Source organism: Ambystoma mexicanum, chromosome 1p (assembly GCF_040938575.1).
Source record: "Ambystoma mexicanum isolate Mex_15411 chromosome 1p, UKY_AmexF1_1, whole genome shotgun sequence".
NCBI classification, from domain to species: Eukaryota; Metazoa; Chordata; class Amphibia; order Caudata; family Ambystomatidae; genus Ambystoma; species Ambystoma mexicanum.
This window is the reverse complement of record NC_090921.1, coordinates 970,278,550-970,302,892: the sequence shown is the minus strand read 5'-3', so window position 1 is coordinate 970,302,892 and position 24,343 is coordinate 970,278,550. Positions and strand designations below refer to the sequence as shown.

General features: G+C 51.3%; 1 protein-coding gene across 1 annotated transcript in view; it reads left to right on the top strand.

The window, feature by feature from the left end:
- The first annotated feature begins 15,582 nt into the window (after positions 1 to 15,582).
- TMEM208 (transmembrane protein 208) overlaps positions 15,583 to 24,343 on the top strand; it is a 76,701-nt gene continuing 67,940 nt past the window's right edge. The window contains exon 1 of the mRNA XM_069653839.1: positions 15,583 to 15,782. Coding sequence (XP_069509940.1) covers positions 15,777 to 15,782 — 6 coding nt within the window. The 5' untranslated portion in view covers positions 15,583 to 15,776. The remainder of the gene's footprint in view (positions 15,783 to 24,343) is intronic.

Here is a 24,343-nt window from a genome sequence, read left to right as displayed (position 1 = left end):
AGAAGTCGAGTATTTGGGGTACAAGATATCAGAGCAAGGAATAAATCCCAAGCAAAAAACTTACTACAAGCAATAATGAATGCTCCTGAACCCATCAACAAAGATGAGGTGAGGTAATTCCTCGGGTTGGCGGAGTATTACGCCAAATTAATCCCCAAATTCCCTGAAACCTCAGCGCCACTCCGCGACACCTCTCAAAAAAGGGTCAGAATACACATGGCAAGAAGCCCAGAAGAAAGCGGTAGAAAGCATCAAACGACACATAGTGTATGCGCTGTGCCTGCAACCATTTAACCAAGACTGGAGTACAGTTATCACCACGGACGCCAGTGCCTACGGTTTAGGAGCCGTTCTTACCCAGAAAAAGGGTGACACGAAACATGTAGTAGCGTTTGATTCTAAAGCCTCATCGTCAGCCGAACAAAATTACTCCACCATCGAGAAGGAGATGCTGGCGTGCGCATGGGCCGTGGAACATTTCAGGACATATGTGTGGTGCACAAAGTTCAAGTTAGTTACCGATCACAAACCCCTCATCCATATGCTCAGCCCAGGCGGCACCAAAGTGTCCAGATTAGCACGCATAGCTGCCAAGCTGCAGGAATACACTTTCGAGGTACAACACATCTCGGGGTGGAAGAACTTGCAGGCAGACTGCATGTCAAGATTGCCAGAAGAAAAAGACAACGCCACCACCTTCTTGCAAGAATAATGCATTGTAGCATCCATCACAGATATCAAGGCCCCAGACTACGTAGAGCTGAGTGAGAGACATTGGATGGAAGAGGATGGAAAAGACCCCACCATGGTGAGAATCAGAAAATGGTTCAAGAAAGGATGGCCAGATGAAAGAGCAGTGCCAGAAGGAATGAGACCATATTGGAAAGTAGCAGATGAAATCTCTGAGATTGACGGTATAATTATGAAGACTGACCAAGTAATTCCACCCACAGGCATGAGGAAAACCATCCTGTGCAGGGCTCATGCAGGCCATTTGGGGAATACCATGACACGTCGCAGAGTGAGGGAAGCCTACTGGTGGCCGTCTATGGATCAAGAGATCCGCACCATGATGGAGAGATGCCATGAGTGTCTCAACAGTGATAAGTGCCTAAAATCAGACAAGCGCCCATGATTCCTACAGAAACCCCCGAAGCAGTGTGGTCAAAAGTAGGCCTGGACTTTATAGGACCACTGGAAGCAATGGCACCTGAACATCGCTATGGCATAGTGCTAGTAGATTACTTATCGAAGTGGGCCGAAGCCGAATTTGTCCCCAACATCACAACGACCACCGTAATAGAAGTTCTCACCGCCATCTTCCAGAGGGAAGGGCTCCCCAGTGAGCTAGTGACAGACAATGGGTTACAGCTCATATCCAGAGACATGGAACTATTCCTGAAGAAAACATAACATTCTTTAGAAGAAAGCAGCGCTGCATCATCCCCAAGCCAATGGGCTTGTAGAGAGGGCCAACAGGTTTATTAAAGGAGCCATCCAATTAGCGACTGCGTCGGGAATGGATCCCCTCAAGACGACCAAGGAGGCCATCGCAGCTCACAAACTGACTCCCAACGGGATCACCCACATCTCCCCTTTTCGTATGTTGAGAGGGAGAAGGGCAGCCTCCACACTAGTGCCACCATGGTTGGCCAGAGTAAGGGAAGACGAGGAAGTGGACATGTCGGAAGTGGTGTGGAGGATAGGAAACAGCAAAGCACGCATGAAAAGGTGGAGCGACAGAAGAAGAACAAAGCAAGAAGAAGGAGATTGGATCAAAATACGGTTGCCAGCCAAGGATCAAGTGACGGATTCAAGGTTCAGCAGACCTGTAAGAGTGATTCACAGAGGAACCAATCACGTCCGCACCGAAGATGGGCGCACATGGAACATGGAGAGAGTAGCCATGTTTGAAAAGAAGCAAGGGAGAGAAAAGACCCATGAAAGATCTGAAACCGAGGAGGTAATGGACAAAGAGAGAGAGAGAGAACGGGAGCCACAAACAGACAGAAGAGAAGTTGAAGAAGAGGAAATTGAAGGGGATGCACCCATAGAAGAGCAAGCAGATGACCACAAGCAGGATACCCGACCACAAGCAGGATACCCACAGCGAGAGAGACGACCGGCCGAAAAGGGAACACAGAAGACCGGTGAGATACAATGACTATGTTCTGCAATAACATGTGTTGCATTATCAGAGGGAGGTGTGTAGAGATATCTTGCAAGATCTCGCAATAAAGCGGAAATGCGACTCCCGTGCTTCCCGCGCAGAAGATGCCTGGAGCGAAGGCATGGAGCAGGATCGGCTCCTGCTAGCTCCTCCACAGGACTGCCCTGGAGGCCTTTAAACAAGACAAAAGACCCATATTCCTTGCACATCAGTTAAAGGGCCTGTTGCCCACCTGGCATTACTTCATCTGAGCTGCAGTTCATAGGTTGATGTTTCATGACAAATAAAGCAACATCATCTGAAGCATCACAGCCTCTGGTGCATTATATTATACTACACCTGCTGCCGGTGAACCGACGGTGCAGGGCCCGTAACAACTGGTGACGAGAGGTGGGCGGGTACGTCCCTTTCCACGAGCCCATGCAGCAGCTCCCATTTCCCTAAGGCGGCCGCTTCCTGGCCGAGCCATGCCACGGCGGTGGCACGGTAAGGCCGCTGCTACTTCAGAGTGATTCCTGTAGACCCTGGAGGGACACAATCAATCACGTTGGTGCAGCGGTGATCAGAGGAGCTTGGCTCCTCCCCTCCTGACAGCTCCAGTATTCCCGCTCCCAGCAAGCGGTCCCATGAAGGCGCGCTCGCACTTTCGGGGAGCTGTGGCCCTCCTGGCAGGGTGGAGCAGTGCACCACATGCCTGAGCAACAGGCAGTGATAACACTTTGAAGGGGGACAGCAGAAACCGTCTTTTCACAAGTATCGAGGATTAGCAGCAACCACCTCTTCACAAATTTCAAGGATTATCCCAATATTGTACTGCAGGGAGGAAGTAAGTGCTGACCCAACTCTTCAGTACGTCCTCGCCTCCTCAGCCCCAGGCTTGCGGCCCCTAGTGCAGGGGTGCTTGTGCGGCCTTTGGGCATTCTACACCCTGCTCAGGGAGGGGGTGCAAGAGTCCTGATCTGACATCCAGTGGTGCTGGGTGGTGCCAGGAGGGCTCAAAGTTGCAGCCAGCATGGTGGATGTAGACCTCGATGATGACGGGGGGCCGTCGGCGGCCCTAAGAACCCCACCGTCCGCAGCCCGAGTGAATGGGGAAAGGAGTAGAACCACAGGTTGTATAGGGTGCCCAGTGCCCAAATGTGATGTCAGAGGCACACCAGCTATCTTGGGGCCCTGGTGGGACATGTGGGTCGAAAGACTAGAAATGTTTTTTGATACCACCAAATAAACCGATGAAAGAGTCACGAAGGCCATGCTGTCATTCTGTGCGGGCAGCAAAGTCCACCAAATTTATGGCACGCCCATCAAGAACCCTCAGAGTCCCTGGGTACCTACCACGCACGCCTCGGGCTCCTAACCCTGTCATGCCGCCTCCATGATTAGACAGACAAAATAAGGGCTCAGATTATACAGCATTCTCCTCTGCAGCGCTATGGAGACAGATTCTGAAGGAGCCGGACTTCCTATTTCAGCGAATACTAGAACCGGGCCACACTCAGAAGCTTTTGGCCTCTAGAGCAGAGCAGATGGAGGAGGTGTCCAAGGGTGGAAGACTGGAACTGATTCAGGCTGTCACAGCAAGAGGTTCATCGAAAGGCATAGAGCGGTGTTATAGGCATGCAAAACCAGGCCCTCAGAAACTGCCAGAAGAACAGCAGAGACACTGCAAAGGCATGCAGCCGACGGTTGCCGCACGATGAGGCCTGCCTGGCGGTAGGTGCTACATGTGAGCACTGTGGCAAGTCCAACCATTTTGGCCAAGTGTGTAGGACTTCTTGGTAGGTGGCTCAAACATCTTGGCCCCCCAACACTTCCGAGACCGAGGCAGAGGCAGGTTGATGACGTAGAAGAGGATCAGCATTTAGTTTGCTCTGGGCTGGCCAGGCTCGAAGATGCTGGGGACATCGAGGACGCATTCTTTATCCCAGCGATTTGCCTGGGCGGCTCGGGACAGCAAAGAAAACCGAGATGCTCAATGTCTATCCTGGACATGGACATGTCCATACTCGTGGACACCAGGGCATCTGTGAAGGTGATGCCAGCTACACAATTTCGCAAACTATGCCCAACGCCGCTCCTTCCCGTATGGCGGAGCATCGCCACTGCCCATGGGGCGTTCAGTTCAATGGTGCGCTATGAGGGGGAAGGGGGTAGAGGCAACATTCTATGTGACCCCAGAGGCAAAATACATGCTGTTTAACTGCTCTATGGCAGAAGATCTTGGGCTAGTTTTGATGCTGGAAACAAGATACCTACCCAATACCTTAAAAGGTTCAGGGATTTTAAGAAACGAGAGAATGTGTCTTGGGTTGACTGGATGAGTGCTGCGCACATGAACATGATGGGGTGGATTGGTGGTTACAAAGTGAAAATGTTTGTTGAATTGTCCCACCTTTTATTTTTTGAGCATTTTTCGGAAGCCTGTTCACCAGAGCTGCGTCAGTATGTTGCTGACCAGAACATTTTGGATCCCTATAAGCTGGCTAGGTTGGCTGACAAGTGGGTCTCCCACTGGGTGTCCCCTAAGGACTCCAGTGGGAAGGACAAGGACAAAGAAAAGGGGACCTCTCAGAAAGCTGAGGAGTCCCAGAAGCAATCACAGTCGAGTAAACCAAAAGCTTCTTCTCATAAAACCCAAAAATCTAGTGGGGATAAGTCATCTGTGGGTGGGAATAAGAGTAGTGGTCCACCTGCTGCAAAGCAGACTCCCAGTGGTTCCAGTACCGTAACCCGCATTCCTGGCACTTGTTGGGACTGTGGGACTCTGGATCACAAGAGGGGTGACCCCAAGTGTCAAGGTAAGGCACTTGGAGTCCAGGCTGTCAGCCTGACCTACCCTTACCCCATGTCTGAGGTGGAGGCCACTGTCCTCCCCTCCTCTACATGGATCACATTTGGTGCTCCTGTAGAGATTTCCTTAGTGTCCCTTGGGGCCTGGGATCAGTATGTAGAAGTACTGGCGACTATCCCACAGAACACCCGTAGGTTTTTGAGAAGTGTCCTCTTGAATGGCCAGCCTTCTACTGGTTTGAGAGACACTAAGCAAGCATGACAGTGGCGGACAGGACCCTGCTCAAGCCAGAGGACTATGTAGGTGCTCCTCCGAGAACCACCAGGTTAACTGGTGGGCCTCCCAAATTATCGCCTGTAGCCTTAGTCACACTCATGATTGGAGACAAGACAGCAAGGCTTCCTGTCCTGGTTCAGGACAATGTCCCTGCTAACATTCTGTTAGGTAATGATCTATTGGAGTTGGGGTTGATCTCCGATGGTCTCCCCCTGACTGCTTCTGCAGTCAGTAGGTCACAGGTGACACAGGGTCTGGCTGTGGGTCAGGTACCCGAGCCAAAGGCGAGGCCTAACGCAAGAAGACGGAAGACCAAGAAGGCCACCTCTGTGAAGGGGGTTCCTTCTCTTCCTGCTGTTCCTACAGCACCCATTGGGATCCATGCTCCGGACGGGCTGGGTCTAGTGGAAAACTCCTACTCAACTCCTGAGGGAGAAGAGACAGAAGACTCTCCTGTGGGAGAGGTTCTCAGCCCGGAGGACCACAGTGATCTTCAATGCCCGCCGACTGAAGGCGGACCCTCCAGGGCGGACTTCTGTAAGGGACAGAGAGAGTGCCACTCTTTCGAGGGTCTGAGGAAACAGGCCTTGTCCCAGGCACAAGGAGAAGTGCCTAGGACATTCCTGATCTATTGGGAGGGTGAGCTCCTTGTTAGTGAGCCCACTAAGCCTGAACCTGGTTCCCTCAAGAGATTGGTTGTACCCCAGGTTTACAGGCCCTTCCTGCTGCAGTTGGCGCATGAGGTGCCCTTACCTGGTCATCTTGGAACCAAGAAGACTAAGCAGAGGCTCCCTCCCCATTTCTACTGGCCCCGGATGGGAGTGGAAGTGGAGTCCCAAAGCAGGACCTGCCCAACTTGTCAGTTGTCTGGCAAGACTGGAGGCAGTGTCATTGCCCCACTGCAGCCATTGCCAGTGGTTGGCACACCGTTTGAGAGGGTGGGCATCGACATTTTCGGTCCCCTTGACCCTCCCACTTCAGGTGGACATCGGTTCATCCTGGTCTTGGTTGAGCATGCCACCAGGTACCCTGAGGCTATACCCCTTTGGACTGTTACTGCCAAGGTGGTTGCCAGGGCTCTCCTGGGCATTTTCACTCATGTTGGATTCCCTAAGGAGGTTGTCTCTGACAGAGGATCCAACTTAATGTCTAGTTACATGAAAACCATGTGGAAAGAGTGTGGGGTAACCTACAAGTTCTCCACCTCTTACCATCCCCAGACCAATGGTCTGGTTGAGAGATTTAATGAAACTCTCGAGGGCATGCAAGGCGCTTTGGAAGAGCCCCTACGGAGGAAATTGGATCTCCTCCTGCCATACCTGCTGTTCGCTTACAGAGAGGTACCTCAAGAGGGTGTTGGTTTCAGCCCCTTTGAGTTACTCTTTGGACATCCTGTGAGGTGGCCCCTTGCCTTGATCAGAGAAGTTTGGGAGGCCACCCTGCAGGTCCCGCCAAGCAAGTAGGGGACTATGTATTAGGCCTCAGAAGGAGGATGACACAGATGATGGGTCAGGCAACAGCGAAACACAAGGCCAGCCAGGAATTGAATAAGTACTGGCATGACCTTAAAGCCTCGCCAGTGGATTGGACTCCAGGATAGGAAATCCTTGTGATGGAGCCTACCAAGCCTAGAACTTTTGCAGACAAGTGGACTGGACCCTTCAGGATCATCGCCAAGATGGGCAAAGTCAATTATCTGGTTGACATGGGAGCCCCTGGGGTAGACCCTCAGGTATTCCATGTTAACAGGCTCAAGCCTTTCCACAGGCAAGCAGAAGTCTCTTGTCTCTTGCTAGCTTCAGAGCAAGAAGAGGATGAGCGTGAACCCCTTCCTGATTTGCTGCATAGCAACCCTCAGGATGGCTCCGTGGAGGGAGTACATCTCCCTCCTGATCTGACGACAGAGCAGCAGAGGGCCTGCAGGGCTTTGCTCCGACAGTATGCCTCTCTGTTTTCACTGACTCCAGGCCTTACACCATGGTGTAGGCACGACATTGACACTGGTGACAGTTTGCCTGTCAAAAGTGTTACCGTATGTCAGATACAGTTAAGAACCACATCCAGGCTGAGGTCGCCAAGATGTTGGATCTGGGTGTTATTGAACCCTCAACCAGTCCCTGGTCCAGTCCAGTGGTCCTTGTCCCCAAGGCAAGTTCCCAGGCAGGTACAAAGGATTGGAGGTTCTGTGCTGTGGACTACCGAGGAGTCAATGCTGTCACCAAAACTGACGCGCACCCATTGCCCAGGGCTGATGAGCTCATGGATACCATAGGTGCTGCCAAATTTGTGAGCACCTTTGACCTTACCTCAGGCTATTTGCAAATAGCTCTGACGGACCATGCCAAGGAAAAGACGGCATTCTCGACACCTGAGGGACTCTACCAGTTTAGGGCGTTGCATTTTGGTTTGAAGAATGCCCCTGCCACTTTCCAGAGATTGGTCAATCATGCGCTCAGTGGTCTGGAGGCCTTTTGTGTGACCTACTTAGATGACATTGTCGTCTACAGTTCCACCTGGGAAGAGCATTTGACACATCTGGATAAGGTGTTGCAGGCCTTAAGAAGGGCTAACCTCAATGTCAAGGCCTCCAAGTGCCAGATAGCTCAGGGGAAAGTCCCGTATCTTGGTCATGAGGTAGGAGGGGGTCAAATCCAACCTCTCCCGAGTAAAGTACAGGATGTACATGACTGGGAGACTCCCACTACTCAAACCCATGTGAGGGCCTCACTGGGTACTATTGCAATTTCATCGCAGACTGTGGAACCATAGCTGCACCCCTGACAGCTCTGGCTTCACCCAAACAGCCTAGGAAGGTTAATTGGACTGAAGACTGTCAGAGGGCCTTTGATGGCTTGAAAGAAAGTCTGTGTAGGGCACCTGTGTTGTGTGCGCCTGATTACAGCAAGCCCTTTATCGTTCAAACTGACGCCTGCAACACCGGAATTGGAGCCGTCTTGTCCCAGTTAGATGACAAAGGAAGGGAACATCCTATCATATTCATCAGTAGACAATTCAAGGGTAGAGAACTTAGGTGGGCTACTGTTGAAAAGGAACGTTTTAGCATAGTTTGGAGCCTTAGGCGTTTTAGGCCCTACCCTACAGGGTCTACCTTCAAGGTCCAAACAGATCATATGCCCCTGAAGTGGCTTATGCAGATGAAGGGTGAGAACCCGAAACTGCTCAGGTTGTCCATTAGCCTGCAAGGGCTAGACTTTACCATAGAGCATAGACCAGGGAAGAGTCACGATAATGCAGATGGCCTTTCCAGAAGGTATGTTGACCGTCTGGATGAGGGTGTCTATCTTGTGGGAGATTAGGCACCCTAACCTCAGTCGGGGGGGGCGACTGTGATGCTGGAAATGCATCGGAGGGACAGGGCCTCCGTATCCTTGTCCTTTACTGTTTTTATCGTGTGTTCTGTCGTGTTTTCCGTGCAGGAGTTCATGTGGGACTCCTGGCGGTGCAGCTCTCTCTTTTGGTTTGGTGTACAGACCCATGGGATACCCTTATGGCACCCATGGTGGGGGTACAACCCTGTGCCCCTTGTGTATGTTTTTGGGCACCTGTGTGTGGCCCACAGAGCAGGGTATGGGCTGGTGGCAGCTCCATGCTGAATTTGACAGGTGCTCCCAGCATCCTCTATTTTGGGATACCCAGGCCCGGCCATTGGAATCAGTTGATTCCTGATAGGAAACAAGATGGCCCCTGTGGCCTCTTGCTTTCTATTGCCTGTTACCTTGTTTTCCCAAAGTCCTGGGAAGCCCTGACTCTGTCCCTTCCCCCTGGCTGGCTGTTGGGTGGAAGTTCCGTATATGGTGTTGTTGTGAAGTCCAGGCCAGACTGGCTGGAGCCTTCCCAGTGACTGTATGTTGTGGGTACACCCTGTGGGTGGGACCTGGATGAATGGAGTGTGTGACGAATACGCATTCTGTGTTGTGGATGTCTAGTACCTGTTGTTTGACACAATTACTGAGACAGCCCTGTCCGAAACTGGTATGAATGCAGTGTGGAGTGTTGAATGGCTGGGTACTTGTCCCAATACACATACATTGTTGTGAGTGTCTGGAGAGAAGTGAATGGCCTGAATGAACTATGCACCAGATTGGATGCCTGCCTGCATGAATGCCCTTCTAACCGATTGATTGCCCGAGTGTGACCCAGCAGAATGAAAGGGAGATCAACTAGTATATCTGGGGGCCTCTCACTGCTAGAATTCGTGTTCAGAAGCTGAAGAGAAACTGGAGTTGAAACTGAAGCTTAACCTTGAAGCCCTGCTGGAAGAGAAGACTTGCTGCTGCTCTACTTCATCAATCTGAAAGCTGCTGTGTCTCCAAGGATTGACCCAGAGAGGACCTGGTAAGGCGCCCTCTCCCCGAGCTACGAGGGACCATCGTGCACCAGGTGATCTTTGCCAAAGCTCCCTGGTAGACAGACCTACGACAGGCTGCCGACCGGGGACTTGGACAGCCACGGAATCCCAAAGAGAAGTGCCCGGACTGTTGTCCATCACTGTCAACGACCGCCGTTGCCGACCGGAGCCGCAGCGCTCCCATTTGCCTAAGAACTCCATTTGATCCAAGGACATTCTCGTCCGCACCGTCGACCATTTTTTCCCGCCAGAGAAAGCCGAGGCTGTCGACGCGCCGAGGAACATCCACCGGTGGGTTTCCCACCACCCGACTACCACAGAGACGTCGACGACTCGATGCCCTTGATGGGCCACAGTTCCTCAAACTCTTTGCGGTCCAGAACTATTGTCACCTAGGTGCCCCGCACGCCTCTTCCTTGCAGGACGCCTACGCTCTGTCGTCGACGAGCACCGCCAGGAACGAAGCTGTCACTTCACTGCTGTAGTTCACCCCTCCTCTCGCCAGACGTTCGACGACCTGTGGATCCTGCTTTAAAGGGAGTGCACTCAAGAGGGGCCGTTGATTTCCTGGCGAGGAACTCGACAACAGCAGGTACTTTGGGGTTGCTGAACTATTGGAAAGACTCTTGTAAGGAATATATGGACTGGGCTTGTGATAGATCTTTATTCTACAGGTTGCCCAGGTGGGGGGATCTCCACACAGAACTGTGTCTATTGGTAGTTTAGTTTAGTTTATTATTTGTATGGCGCCGCCTGGCCCGGGGGCATCTAGGCGCTTGATCAAGGTTACATGGTTACAAGTTACAAGTAGTGAATGTTGCAGTCATAGTGAGAGTAGGTAAGCATTACAAAATATGAAGACATTGTGATACAGTTGCTGGTAAGGTGCACATTTTAAAGCAGTTTCGGATAGTATGCAGGTGATGACATATTTACAAGGTTCGGGTGTGCGGCTTATACAATATATACAATAGGGTTAGTAATAGGTCAATGTTTTATGCTTCTTTGGCCAGGAGCCAGGTTTTGGTGCTGTGTCTAAAGCGGTGAAAGGATGGTTCTGATCTCAGGTCGGTTGGTAAGGAGTTCCATAATTTGGAGGCGAGCACAGGGAAGCTTGTGCCACCTGCTTTTTGGAGCTTAAATCTGGGGATGTTTAAGCAGTGAGTTTGGGCTGATCTGGTTGGGCGAGATGGTGTGTGTTGTGGGAAGTTATCCGAGAGGTATCTGGGTGCTTGGTTGGATAAGCATTTGTGTGTGAGGGAGAGCGTTTTTTATAATTGATTCTCTGAGAAATGGATAGCCATTGACATGCGCGTCTGGCGTCAGAGGTGTGCTCGTGTTTGGGTATATTCAAGGCTGCTCTTAATGCATTATTTTGCATAACTTGGAGCTTGTCAATGTTCTTTTGGCTGGTGCCCAGATAGAGGGGCCAGTATTCTGCCAATTGTTCTAACTAACTGCTTTCCTCCTATTTCTATTGTTGGTTTCCTTTATTGAGTGATCTGTTTGACATTTGACCAGAGTATACTTGATGCACTTTAATGAGATTGATAATAATTGTGGTACCACTTTAGAACAGTATATATTTGCCATTGTAGATTTTCTGAGCACAAAGTGAGTTAAATTATATAAAGACTGTGTTTTAACTAATACAATGTGTCGACATTCCTTTGTGGGGGCTTGGGGACTACACTGTACTTTAGAACCAGCCTGCATCACCTCCTGAGAAGCTAGGCCTTGATTGCTCGACCACGATACCAATAATAGAGAATCTTGGCTGGGGTCCTCTGTGCCTCTCCTCTGCCATATAGAGAGCAGACATACAGACACCCCCCTTCCAGTCTTTACACTAGTACATTTTGCCTTTCAGGTGAATCAAAATGACATCTGTTCGAAGGCGTGGGGTGCTTGAAGGGACACAAAGTTTGCCTGCACGTGGACGCTTCTTTCCAGCCTGTGGCTCTACGTCACAGGAGAGTACCCTCTGACTTGAGGAAAAAGGTGGAGGATGAGATCTGCAAGCTCAAGAGCGTAGGCATTATTGAGCATGTGGATGGGCCTATTCCCTGGGTGTCGCCCATAGTGGAGGCCAGCAAACGCAAATGCCAAGATGAAGCATGAATCTGCGTAGATATGCGGCTGCCCAACAGTGCCATCCATCTGGAACATCACCCAACACCTGCCCTATATGACATCCTGGCCGATCTGCAGGGAGCCAAGTTGTTCACCACTCTGGATCTCAAGGCAGGTTATCATCAGATTCCCCTGCATGTCAAGTCCCAAGCAATAACCACATTCGCCTCACATGTCAGACTCTTCCGTTATAAACGCCTGAGCTTTGGCATGTCCTCAGCGGCTGAGGTGTTCCAGCACACCATCAGGGGTGTGCTGTCCGATCTTCCAGGCGTACTCAATGTGAGCGATGATGTATTAATATGCTCACAGTCATAAAAGGAACACATATCCAAACTCACAGCTGCGCTTCAACAAGGGTTGACTCTAAACCGAAGAAAGTGCCAGTTCCTAGAATCCAAAGTTGACTTTTTCAGATTTGTTTTCTACGACGGGGGTCTGTCACCGGATCCTTGCAAGGTGGAAGATATTACAAATACAGCGTCCCCAGCTTCTCAGTTGGAGGTTCAGAGCTTTTTGGGGATGGTGAATTTTTGGGGAAGATTCATACCCAACCTTACCACGCTCACAGAACCTCTACCATACATGCCAACCCTCCCGATTTAGGCAGGAGTCTCCTGATTTCTGCAATGAAATATACTGCTAATTTTCATGTTCTCCCGCCTAAAATAATTATTTCCCCAATGCATTTTCAGATTTGTTTTCTACGACGGGGGTCTGTCACCGGATCCTTGCAAGGTGGAAGATATTAAAAATGCAGAGTCCCCAGCTTCTCAGTTGGAGGTTGAGAGCTTTTTGGGGATGGTGAATTTTTGGGGAAGATTCATCCCCAACCTTGCCATGCTCACAGAACCTCTACCATACATGCCAACCCTCCCGATTTAGGCAGGAGTCTCCTGATTTCTGCAGTGAACTATATTGCTAATTTTTATGTTCTCCCGCCTAAAATAATTATTTCCCCAATGCATTCCTATGGGAAAATGTTAGTCTCCCGATTTCTCTGATGAAATCTCCCTCCAAGGTGCCTCTGAGTGTTGGAATGTATGCTCACGCCTGCTGACTTAAAAGGATCAGGACTGGAGCCGGGGCCCACTGAACAAAAGGCATTCAGGAGCACCAAAGAGGCAGACACCACCATGGTGTATTTTGACCCCGCAAAGGATACTGAAATTGTGTTGTTGCAAGCCCGGTGGGCCTGGGCGCAGTCCTTCTGCAGGTTTCGGAGATAGGGGAGCGAAGTCCAGTGGCCTATGCCAGCAAGGCGTTCAGTCCCAGCCAATGCCAGTGCTCCCAGATAGAGAGAGAGGTGCTAGCGGTCTTGTGGAGGTGCAAGCATTTTCACATCTACATCTATGGCCATCTGGTCACGGACCAAATCCCCCTAGTGTCTATCATGGGAGGTTCTGCGCCCTATCTGCTGATTCGGCTCGAGAGGTGGCTACTGCAGCTGCAGCGGTATGGCGTCACCTTGGTTTGCAAAGCCGGCTCAGACAGCCCGACTATCTGTCTCACCACCCAATGGCAGAGGGGCCCACAGATGTTCTGGACGTGGATGATATGGAGGAGTTGTTGGCCATGGTCACACAGGCTGTAGTGCTCCGATCTATGTCAGTCGCTGACATTGCTGAGGTGAGACACCACGACACAGGAATGCAGGATCTGCTGGATCAGCTGAGATCAGGACAATGAAAAGGCTTCCTATCCATGATACAGCACAAGATGCCGGAGGCATAAGCGTTGCTCCATGGACTTTGGAAAGTGATGAATGAGCTGTCCAATGGTTACGATCAGTTTCTGCTCTGTGGGACCCAACTGGTCATCCCTGTTGCCCCACAGGATCAGGTCCTAAGGCTGGGCATGTGGGCCATCAGGGGCCAGCAAGACAAAATCCTGCCTTCGCAATAAGGTATAGTTTCCGGATTTGGAGAAGAAGGTGGAGGATGCTATCAGCAGATGCACCTGGTGCCAAGCTGCAAGGCCTCTGTTGAAGGGTCACCCGATTGCATCGCTGGAAAGAGCATCGGCCCCATGGAATGCCCTTAGATTTGACTTTGCCGTTGTGTTTTAGTCCCAACACTTTCTGGTGGTGTTGGATGAGTTTTCACAATACCCCCTCATGCAGTTTGTGGAATCCACGGCAGCAGGGACTATCAGGCCCATTCTGGAGGGCATGTTTGCAACCCACGGCATCCCAGAGTCGGTAAGGTCCGACAATGGGCCACCATTCCAGAGTGACAAGTTTGCGAGATTTCTGGCCTCATATGGAGTTGTGCACAAGTGCATTACTCCCTAATGGCCGAGGGTCAACAGGGATGTTGAAAGATTCATGCAGACACTGAACAAGACGTTCCGCATAACGGTGGCCAGGGAGCAACCACTGGCGTTATGCACCACGCCTCATTCCATCACAGGAGTGGTGCCGGCTGAGGCTGAGGCCTTCTTGGGACAAAAAGTTAGATCTCCCATACCATGGCACAGCTCCAGGCAAAGGGCCGTGGTGGATCCGGTCATGGTCCAGGAGAGACAAGAGAGGGCCAACGAGAAGGAGTCAGCGAGGAAGAGACGCGTTGATCAGCCTATGGGTGTTGGGGATCAAGTGCTGGTCGAGGACCAGGAACCCCACACACAAGCTTTGTCTACCTCATGACCCGGTGCAGTGGATGGTGACTGATTGCCAAGGGTCCATGATCACCATGGAAAGGGGGCGGGCGTCACTTACCAGAAGCAGCAGTTCATTCCGACGTCTTCAGGGGATGCCAGATAGGGGTGGCTGGCTGAGGGACGGCGGCGCAACCCCCTCAGAATGGAGTGCCAAGGGTCCTGATTGTGGAAGAGGAGGATTGGGGATGCTTGGCTGGTCCGGCGTCCCCAGTTGCAGCAGCCACGTAACCCCAGCGTGCCACAACACATCCTTCTGAGAGGCTCATGGACTACCTCCAGGAGTAATATTTAGCTCAGCATATGTGTTGGCCTGGAGGTGTCCAGTTACTAATGTATGATGTTCATACATGCCAACCCTCCCAATTTAGGTGGGAGACTCCCAATTTTCGAGTGAAAAATACTGCTATTTTTCACGTTCTCCTGCCTAAAATATTATTTCCCAATGCATTCCTATGGCGACATTGTTGTCTCCCGATTTCGTTGTAGAAATCTCCCTCTCAGCCGCTTGGGGATGTTAATTGTTGATTTGTTCATAATGGTTGGAGGAGATGTTACAACGCACGCGGTCAACATTATCAGGTGACAGGCCGCATCATGGTTTCAATAAAAGGGGATGACCACCCTCCATGCGGGGGAGACGCTCTGTTAACTGCCAAAGAACTGGCGTCCTTATTGGCAAGGCCTGGCCGCCGGTGAACCGACGGCACAGGGCCCGCAACAGGCAGCTTTGGTTGATACACACAAAAGTTTCTCTTTCAATATTAATGCTGAAAGGCACCTGTCATACATGCCCAATTTTCTATTAAATATCAATTATAATTTATATCACATTTACCTGCAGAGGGACATATTCTAAAATAAAACCGACAATAGACAATGCCTAATACTGTAAATACATGTGCTACTGCACAATCAACAATACTATTGATAGTTAAGGAATGTAAATACAAAGAAACATCTGAAATTCTGAAGAATTGTTCAGTAAGAAAAACACATACAGATATGAAAATACTTTACGTGTGCCCAACCGACATGTGAAATACATTTCTGTCAGGTCGCCCTCTAAATCATAAAATGCAACACAGCACAAAGGATGTCGATTTTTGTTTCAAAATGATGGCGACTGCATAGGAAAGTAAAGGATTTCAAAGCGGCTTTATTCACCAACATGGCGTACAAGACGGACACATCTTCTGGTGGAATATTGGCCCTCTAGTTGATGGGAAGTACACACTCCTCCTGTGAGCGCTTCTGCGACGTGGCGTCATTAACGTGCGTCGGAAGCGTGTGTTTTGCTGAGGTGGTGCTGGTGTTTCTTGTAGTTGTTGGCAAATCTCTGGGGTCAGCAGAGCTGCGGTCTGACTACCCGGGGAGTCATGGCGGTGAGTGTGGGGACAAATATAGACATGAGCTTCATTGACAGAAACCGCGGTGACTGTCCTGTTTGGGAGCGATCGGCCAACCCAGGGTATGAAGCCCACGTCTACTCACACACTCACCAATACATTTGCTTACTCCTCTTCTTACTGGCCGATTCAATCATCTATTCATTCGCGTATGAAGTCACTTATTGACCTATCCCTTTAACGCTCTCAGCCACATATTATTTTGCCTCGTCAGTATTTCTATTCCTCACCATTCGATTCACTTGTCCTATTTGCCCACTTAACCACTCATTCACTCGCTTTTCTAATTCTACAATTTGGCGTAGAGTTTAGAAGCTTTCCTCCTTTTTAGTGTTCTTAATTTTTAGGATGTATAGAAGACCGATATTTGCTGGCTACAACCACGGGTGTGTTGCTATGTGTCCTGCAGACACCATGTCAAAATGTCTTGGTTGGGTTGTAGGCTTGCAGCTGGTCATCTCACATTCTCCGCAATAGGTTTCCATTTATCAGGAGCGTGTAGACTGTTCCTCCAGACTCCCATCCATACAGAATGCGTGTGCTGTCTCCTCAGTAGATTGCAGGTTCTAGGGAATCGTCAATGGGGTGTGGCCCAAGAGTAGGCAGCTGGGTTGTAGGCAGGAAATTGCCGTCAAGGGCAGGCACTGGTAGCCAGGCGCATTTTTATCATTCATTTTGCCTTGCTTGCCTCTCATTTGTTTCTTAATCAAAGACACCGGCCCCCACAGGCAGCCCTTTCTATCAGGCTACAGGCAGCCCTTTCCTCCAACAGAGACGGTCTTTGCAGCCTTATTTGAAAGGGCTGCCTGTGGGAATTCGGCACCTCTGACTGAGAAACAGAAAAGGGGAGGCGAGTGCAGCAAAAGGTATGACAGCGGTGTGCCTCCGCCTTCCGCTCCTTACAGGCAGTGCTTTCACCCAATTGAGTCGCATGGCATGACCCCTGCAGCCGTCCATTTGCCTTTTTACTGACAATTATTCTTTGCGTGTGTACCCCAATGCATTTCTCCTTATCCCCCATAAATTGGCATGACAGAGTATTTCAATTGGCAAACTTGGCCGCAGTTTTATTTCCATGACAACAGAATTATTTGTACACATTTGTGAACTTCGGTCTGTACGTGTGGCGCTTGCTTGCTGGATTTCCTTTGCTTCCCCCTATACTTGGTATAGTAGGCCCCCAACTCCCCCGACCCATTGTACCTGTTCCTATCCTGCCCGTGCAGGTGTCCGTGGGTGGGGAGAGCGCCGTTTGTTTTGGGGGAAGCTGAGCCTTATTTGTCCCTACTGGACGCCCCCGCCGTTTAGGCCCCCAAGAGGCGCTGGTCCGGAAGAGCGAAGACCCATTCCGTTTCCTTCTGGCTCGTCCAGAGTCTATCATTTGTGCTTGGTTGCCCAAACTCCGCCATGCCAACTGGTGGGTTCCCGCCCACCGTGGCTCCCCCTTTCCTCAATCCTTCGCACAACTCCAGCAATTTGGTACAAATGTTCCAGAAAAAGAGCTCCATTCCCTTTGTGGACAGGTGCACCCCATCCGCTAAGAAGTACTCGGGTGCCTTCCCGTCAATCAGGCCATGTCTGACCTGATGAATACCTCTGCCCCTGCAGAACTTGGCCATGGCCCCGTTCAGCTTCCTCCTTGATTTCTCTACTACTGAATGGCTTTCTGCACCTCTCCATTGCGCCCGGGGAATCACCTCAGACCAGATGATCTCCGTTTCACCCAATTGTGCCGATATTTCCTGTAGTGAGTTTGCCATGTTTTTCAGCAAGATCCCTCTCCCCAAGCTGGTCAGGTCGTTCCCTCCCAAGTGTATCACCAACACCTCCGGCTTCTGCCGCCTACCCAGCAGCTTCTGCAAATGCCCCTTCAGCTGCGCCCATTTCATCCCTGGCACCCCGTGCCACTCGATCCTGAACTCTCCAGCCGTCAAAATCTCTTGCTGTTGAGTCCAGCTCGCCTTTGCCCTTGAGATGAATGAGTGCCCCACTACCCACACTGTGCGTAGTTTCCTTTGGTGTACCGCTGGAAAATTAAAATGGAGGGAACGGCAAGGTTAACTCTTACATTTTCTCTGGTCTGACATAGCGTTTATAACATCCTGAGGACCATCTCCCCAGCCTTTTGATGTCTTCCAACCCCCCGACTGCCGTGGAGGTGGTGGCCCCTATCCGAAATGAATGTGTCCCAAACCGCCCCCCTGTCAGCCCCATCCTTTCCAAACCTTGCGCCATCACTTTCCTGAACTGAAAATGGTTTAATGCGGACCCATCCCTGTGCATGAGCCACGGCGCCTCCACCCCTGATGGCCGCCGTTGCTGCATAAAGTTTGCTGCCGCCGCGCAAACCCTGCTTGTCTGAATGGCCTGTAAAGTCAAAGCCGCCTCTTTTCCCTTCTGATCCGTCTTGGACCTCCTCACATAAATTACGACTTGGGCGCTTCCCACTTGGACGTCCCTTACGCGCAAGAACCCTTTCCCCTTGCTATCCTTGTTCTCAGGCTCCAGTTCGCTGACTCTGAGAGCCCCAAAAAACGCCACCGTGAAGGCGGCCGTGAAGAGCAACCTCTCTGCCTCTTCATTACATACTGATTTTAGACATTTAATTAATCCGTGCAATTTCACAATATCAATTGGCCGCCTCTCGTCTGGTTTTGCTACCGCTTTTCTAGCCCAGCCTCTCATGGCTAGTATGACGTAGTGCTCCTTCGTGGGGTCCTTCTCTCCTTTTACTTTTGCGAAATTTGCTATGGCTGCCAAGTGGTAGCCTACCCACGCTCGGGTCTTCCCTGTCTTCCAGCACCAGCCTATGAATGCCCGCACCGGGTTCACACCTTGGTTACCTGCAAGCACCTCTTCCTGGAATTGCAAAAAACGATCCCAACAAGCCCTGTACCTTTTGGCTGTACCTGGTGCTAGTGCCGTTTCTACCAACGAGGTCAGATCACCCCAATCATCCACCACCATTGATCCTCGAATGGGGTCATCTCTTTCCTTGCTTCGGGGCAGCTTTCTCGGAACCGGTCCCACTGTAAACGAGACAGAGAATCAGCGGCCGTGTTTTTTACCCCTGGAATGTGCCGCACCCTGACCTCGATGTTCAGTATTAACAGACTTCTGGTGAGTTCCCTGAGGAGCCTCAACACCCTCAGATTGCTGGATCACCCTGTGTTAATAATCTGCACCACCGCCAAATTATCTGACCATAGTGCGTCCTTCGAATTCTGCAGCTGCACCCCCCACAACTTAAATGCAGCGACTATGGGGAATAGCTCCAGCAGAGTAATGGCCTTAGTGACCCCTTCCTTATGCTATTCCCTTGGCCATGCCATGCCACACCATCTGTCCCCCAGGATCGCCCCAAAACCCAGGGATCCCGATGAGTCGTTAAACAGCTTGAGCCTCTGCCTGCTTGCCCAGTCAGCCCTCCAGATTGCCACCCCGTTGGATTCTGTCAGGAAGCTCTCCCACATCCTGAGATCCTCCTTCACCTCTGAGCCCAATCGTACGTGCTGTGAGGCGTGTTGTAGGCCCACAGTTTTTAGTTCCACACTTCTGGCAAAAGCCCTACCTGCCGGTATCACTCTACCTGTGAAATTGAGATTCCCTGCCAATGTCTGCAACTCCCGCAAGGTCGCCTTGTTTTTCCCCAACAGCTCCTGAATCAGGCCCCTCAATTTTTGTACCTTGTCCTGCAGAGCCTACATTCCCCCTTAACCGAATCAATCTCAATCCCCAGAAATGTCAATGTTGTAGCTGGACCCATGGTCTTCCCTGGTGCCAAGGGGACCCCTAGCTGCTTCATCCGCTCTTGAAATTCTTCCATCAGGGCCCTGCACTCCTCCGTCCCCTTTCTCCCAATGAAGAGAAAATCATCTAAGTAGTGCAATACTCCCCCTCCCTTTTTTCCCAGTTTTACTGTAAATTCCAGGAAGGAACTGAATGCCTCAAAGTATGAACAAGAAATAGCGCAACCCATGGGTAGGCATCTGTCGTAGTAGTACTTGTCCCCCACCTTGAAACCCAGCAAGTGGTAACTGTCCTTGCGGATTGGTAATAGTTGGAAGGCCGATTCTATGTCTGCCTTTCCCAACAACGCCCCTTCCCCTGCTGCTTTCACCATTTGTATCGCGTCCTCCAGGGAGGCGTACTGCACCCTGCACTGCTCCTCAGGGATGCCGTCATTCACCGACTGATCCTCGGGGAAGGACAGGTGGTGTATCATGCGGAATTGGCCCTCTTCCTCCTTTGGCACCAACCCCAGTGGGGATACCACCAGATTGCTCATAGGCGGCGCCGTGAATGGGCCTGCCACTCTCCCCAGCCCCACCTCTTTCTCCACCTTCCTTTCCACCACCTCGGGTTTCTCCAATGCAGACCGTAAATTGGCCGCCTCCCTCACCCCTGGGTACCTGCCCCCGGGATCCGAAAGCCCCACCTGAACCCTTGCCATAACAACTTTGCATCGGCCTTGTTATGATGCAAATTTAAAAAGGGCGTCATGGCAAGGAGGCTAACTGGTATGGGCAGTGCCCCTTTAATCACATATTTGACATTCACAAGTTCCCCAACATTTCCTTGTTTTGTCGGCGCATCAGTCAAGCTTTTTCTTTTGTTTTACCACTTTCCCTGAGCATAGCCTCTCCTGGAGTGGCTCCGCGGGGTCCCGTGCTGCCACCCCTCTGGTGCTTGTATCTGCATGTCTTCCGTATGAGCAGTACCCCTCCGCAAACCTCCAGCAGATTTCTTGCTCCCCCTGGTGGGCTGCTGCCCGGTACACCCAGGAGGAGGGCCCGTAAAAGGACCCTCTCCCCCTCTGTGAGTACCCGCCCCTGCCTCTCCCCCCCCCCGGGACCTCTCCCCTTGTGGCTTGTCCTCGGGTTCCCTACAGGGGACCACTTTGTCCATATACCCCCCGACATCCATCTCGTCCCATGACATTGCTGGCCATACTTGCATCTTTAATCTAAAGCCTCGGTCATAATCCAACCATCCCTCGCCGTCATATTTATGATACAAATCATGCACATATTGTTCGTACGCTATCATTGCCAGTGCATCCTGCGGGTACTTCTCCAACATCACTGACATGTACATTCTATAGGCTTTTAGCCAGTTGTGCTCCACCTTGGTGCACTCTCTGTCCCTCTTCTCCTTTTCTTTCTCGGACAGATCCTTCAGCCCTCCCCCCGTGGGCACAATCCCCAACAAATCAAAGATGTCAATAAATTCCTTCCTCCACAACCTCTCCTTGATTCCCCACGGAATGTGCCACACCAAGGAGTTTACTGTAGCCCGTATCGGTGCAAACCCTGGCATTGGTCTCCAAAACTGGGTTGCCTGGCTCCACACTCCCCCTGTCTCACCGCTGCTCGGGCCCCCCACCGGTAGCTGAGCTGTGCTCTCCCCCCCCCCTCCCCGGCAAGACCGCCCCTGGCCCTGACCCTCCTTCCTTCTGGGCCACCTGCGCCGCCGCTGGTACCCCTGTAGCAGGCTGCTGGGCCATCCCTGCACTCACTGGAGCCCTCGGCCCCTGACTCCACCATTCCTGTCCCCACGGAAGCCCCGCCATCTGTGCCTGTTGACTGCCCCCAGTAGGTGGGCCCACACTAGGCAGCCCGACCGATAAGAAACACCCGGGTGGAATCCTGCTTCTCTGTGGTAGCTGACTTACTCCCCCTGCCTGGGACCAGCCCTGACTCCTGCCTCTGCACCATGGCCCCCCTACCCCCTGAGGCGCCCCCGGTTGCGTGGCTATACTCCCATTAACCATCATTCCATCCAACATACTAGTATTGGCAACAACATTTGGCATTTGCCAATTTTTCCCCCATGCTTGCATGCATTCCAACAGCATACCTTTTACCATCTCCAGGGATGTGGTTCCTCCACCAGCGACTTCCACCGTTCTGGTCACAGGAGTGCTGGGTGGGCTCACTCGGTTCCCTGGAGCCTCAGCAGGTGCAGGAGCTGTTAAGGCCACATCCTCCCGCGCCCTCCCCTTTTGTCGCGGTCTCTTGGTGCTGTTGGCCTGCTCCTTGCTCGCCTTGGCCGTCATTGTCCTTTTTCCTCTTGCTCACTTGGATCTCCTCCTCTTCATCTTCCATGCTGTGAATCTCCGCTTCGACTACCATGGCCTCACTGCCGCTGTCTTGAAACATCAGGGGAGCTCTCTACCCTCTGGCTGGGTCCTACCTGGCTAGGTTGGGCCACCATCCTTGTCATCCAGTCCGGGCCATGTGTTGCTGCTGCCACCCTGGCCATTTCCATAAATGCCGCCAGATCCATTGCCTGCTGCCCACTGCTTCCTGAACCTCCTGGGCAGCCTGTTGCTGTTGCCCGTGCTTTCTTTGTTCCTCCTGGTGCCTCTTCTCCTGCACCCTCTCTTTGGCGAGTGCTCACACGGTCCCCACCTCCTGCCCGCCACCGCTCACACAGAGGCTGCTGCTTCGCGGCTTGCCGCGTGTGTTCCTGTGAGGAGGGGAGCCTTTGCGCTGCCGTGCCCCTGCAGCGTGTGGCAGGCCCTACGTTCGAGAACCTCTGTCCGTAGGGGGGGAGCTTGCTCCGGTCAGCTGGGGCCTCGATGCCGGGTTACTGCCCCGGATGTCCTTGCTGTGCCTCCTTGCCCCCTGGGCCCCTGCCCCGCCTTGGCGCTTGTTCGCGCTGGAGCCCCTCACCTGGTCCGCCCCTCCAGCCGTTCGTCGCACCGAGCGGTCTCCTCTCCTGCTCGCTGCCGGTCCTGTGCTGCTCTGCTCCTGGTCCCGGGCTCTTCTCCGCTGAGCGCGCTCACTTCACCGATGCAACTCCACGGCCCCGATCAGCTGGGCTTTCTTCCGTCTGCTGGGTGGTCCTATGGCAACCGCAGCTCTGCTCCTGGTCCTGGGCTCCAGCCCCGCCTTTCCGCTGTGCGCGTTCTCCGCCGGCAGCGACTCCACGGCCCCGATCAGCTGGGCTATCTTCCGTCTGCTGGGCGGTCCTTTGGCGTCCACAACCTGATCAGCCGGGCGATCCTGCTGCTGGTCTTCCCAACGAAATCCCTTCCACTGGCGAGATGACCGGTTCCAAGTGCAGGAGCGAGATGCCTGGCACCCAGGCCCTGCCTGCTTATAACTTGGAGGCCCTGCCCCTTTTCCTTTGTTCAGCCCTTCGCAGGCTTTTTGGGCCATTTGGCCTTTGGCGCCGTTCCGCCCCTTGACCTCCTCCTGTCCCCAGGGGGAGGGTCCCAGGTTACTGGCGGCATGACCCCGCAGGGGTTAACCTGCTGCCTCCTCCATTTTGGGCTGTTTTTTTTCCGTCGTCAGTGCCAAAGAGGTTGGTGCATTGCTATCATACTTTTTTAGTGCACCTGTTCTTTTTGTTTCCTAATCTGAAGGACTTACCACTGTAACCAGCCCTTTCTTACTGCTAATAGATGATGTTAAAATTAGTTTCCTTAGGAAATGTAGTTTGTTCCATGCCTCCCAACAAAGTTGTCTTATCTGTCTTTTAGTGGCACATATATGTATATAACCTTGCTTTGTGTGGCTGTTAACTGTATGCTCATAGTGGTGTAAGCACTTCCATTGTGCAACCCTGGTTTGTGGGCTTGGCTATGTGTGGCATTTCGCTGTAAGGTGGCTGGCATGCTGTGTAAGTTGTAATGAATATGCATAACGCAACAACCTGCAAAGGTAATGTCGTCAGTGGTGAAGTCTGAAATGAGAAACAGTGAGTGTTGTAATCTGGCATGGACTAAAAAGAAGACTGGCTACATAATTTCCATAAACAAAGTGTGTTGGTGCTTTAGGATGCTCTATATGTGTAGCACCCAAGGGAACAACCAGTAAAGGAATGGCTAAATTAGCGAGTCCCCACCTCGAGTGTCGGAAGAAAACTCTATGAACCTCCTATAAATAAAAATGTGAAAAAAATGCACACGCGGCTTAATTTAAAGCGATACGAGGCATTTCGACAATTGACACTTCTATAGGCACTGTATGTGAAAAACGATCCCTCTTTGATTTTTTTTTTTTGTCCCACAAGGGCGGAACTCCACAATTGCCCATTAAATTGTTTATAAATATGTTAACAGTGGTAAACTTTAAATTGAACGAATGTCACAGTACATACCCCAAGAAATATATTGATGCATTCCAATAGAGATTATATTATGTTTATTTTCGTTAAAAAATCCGTTAAACATGCATATACACATTAGGATTCTGTATTTATACAGAAATGGTCGTGTTATTCCTTTACTTTATACCAGGTTGTCGTCTGTTCTCTCCTTTTCCTGTCAATGGGCAGTGCTTTGTTGTAAAGCAAAGAAGCCAAGATAGCATGGCTAAAGCCTTGTAGGAATGTTAATTTGTTCACTACAAAAGAAAACAATTCTGGGCCTTTTCAAAACAGTGAGCTGGAAATAAATATGACTTTTTTTGGATTGAGTGTGCTTCCAGGATTACCCGTTTACAAGTAGTGTTAGCAATGTCATTCACCAACTGACAGCTTTAGAAATATTTGAAACACAAGAATCCAAATTCCACTCATTCACTTTT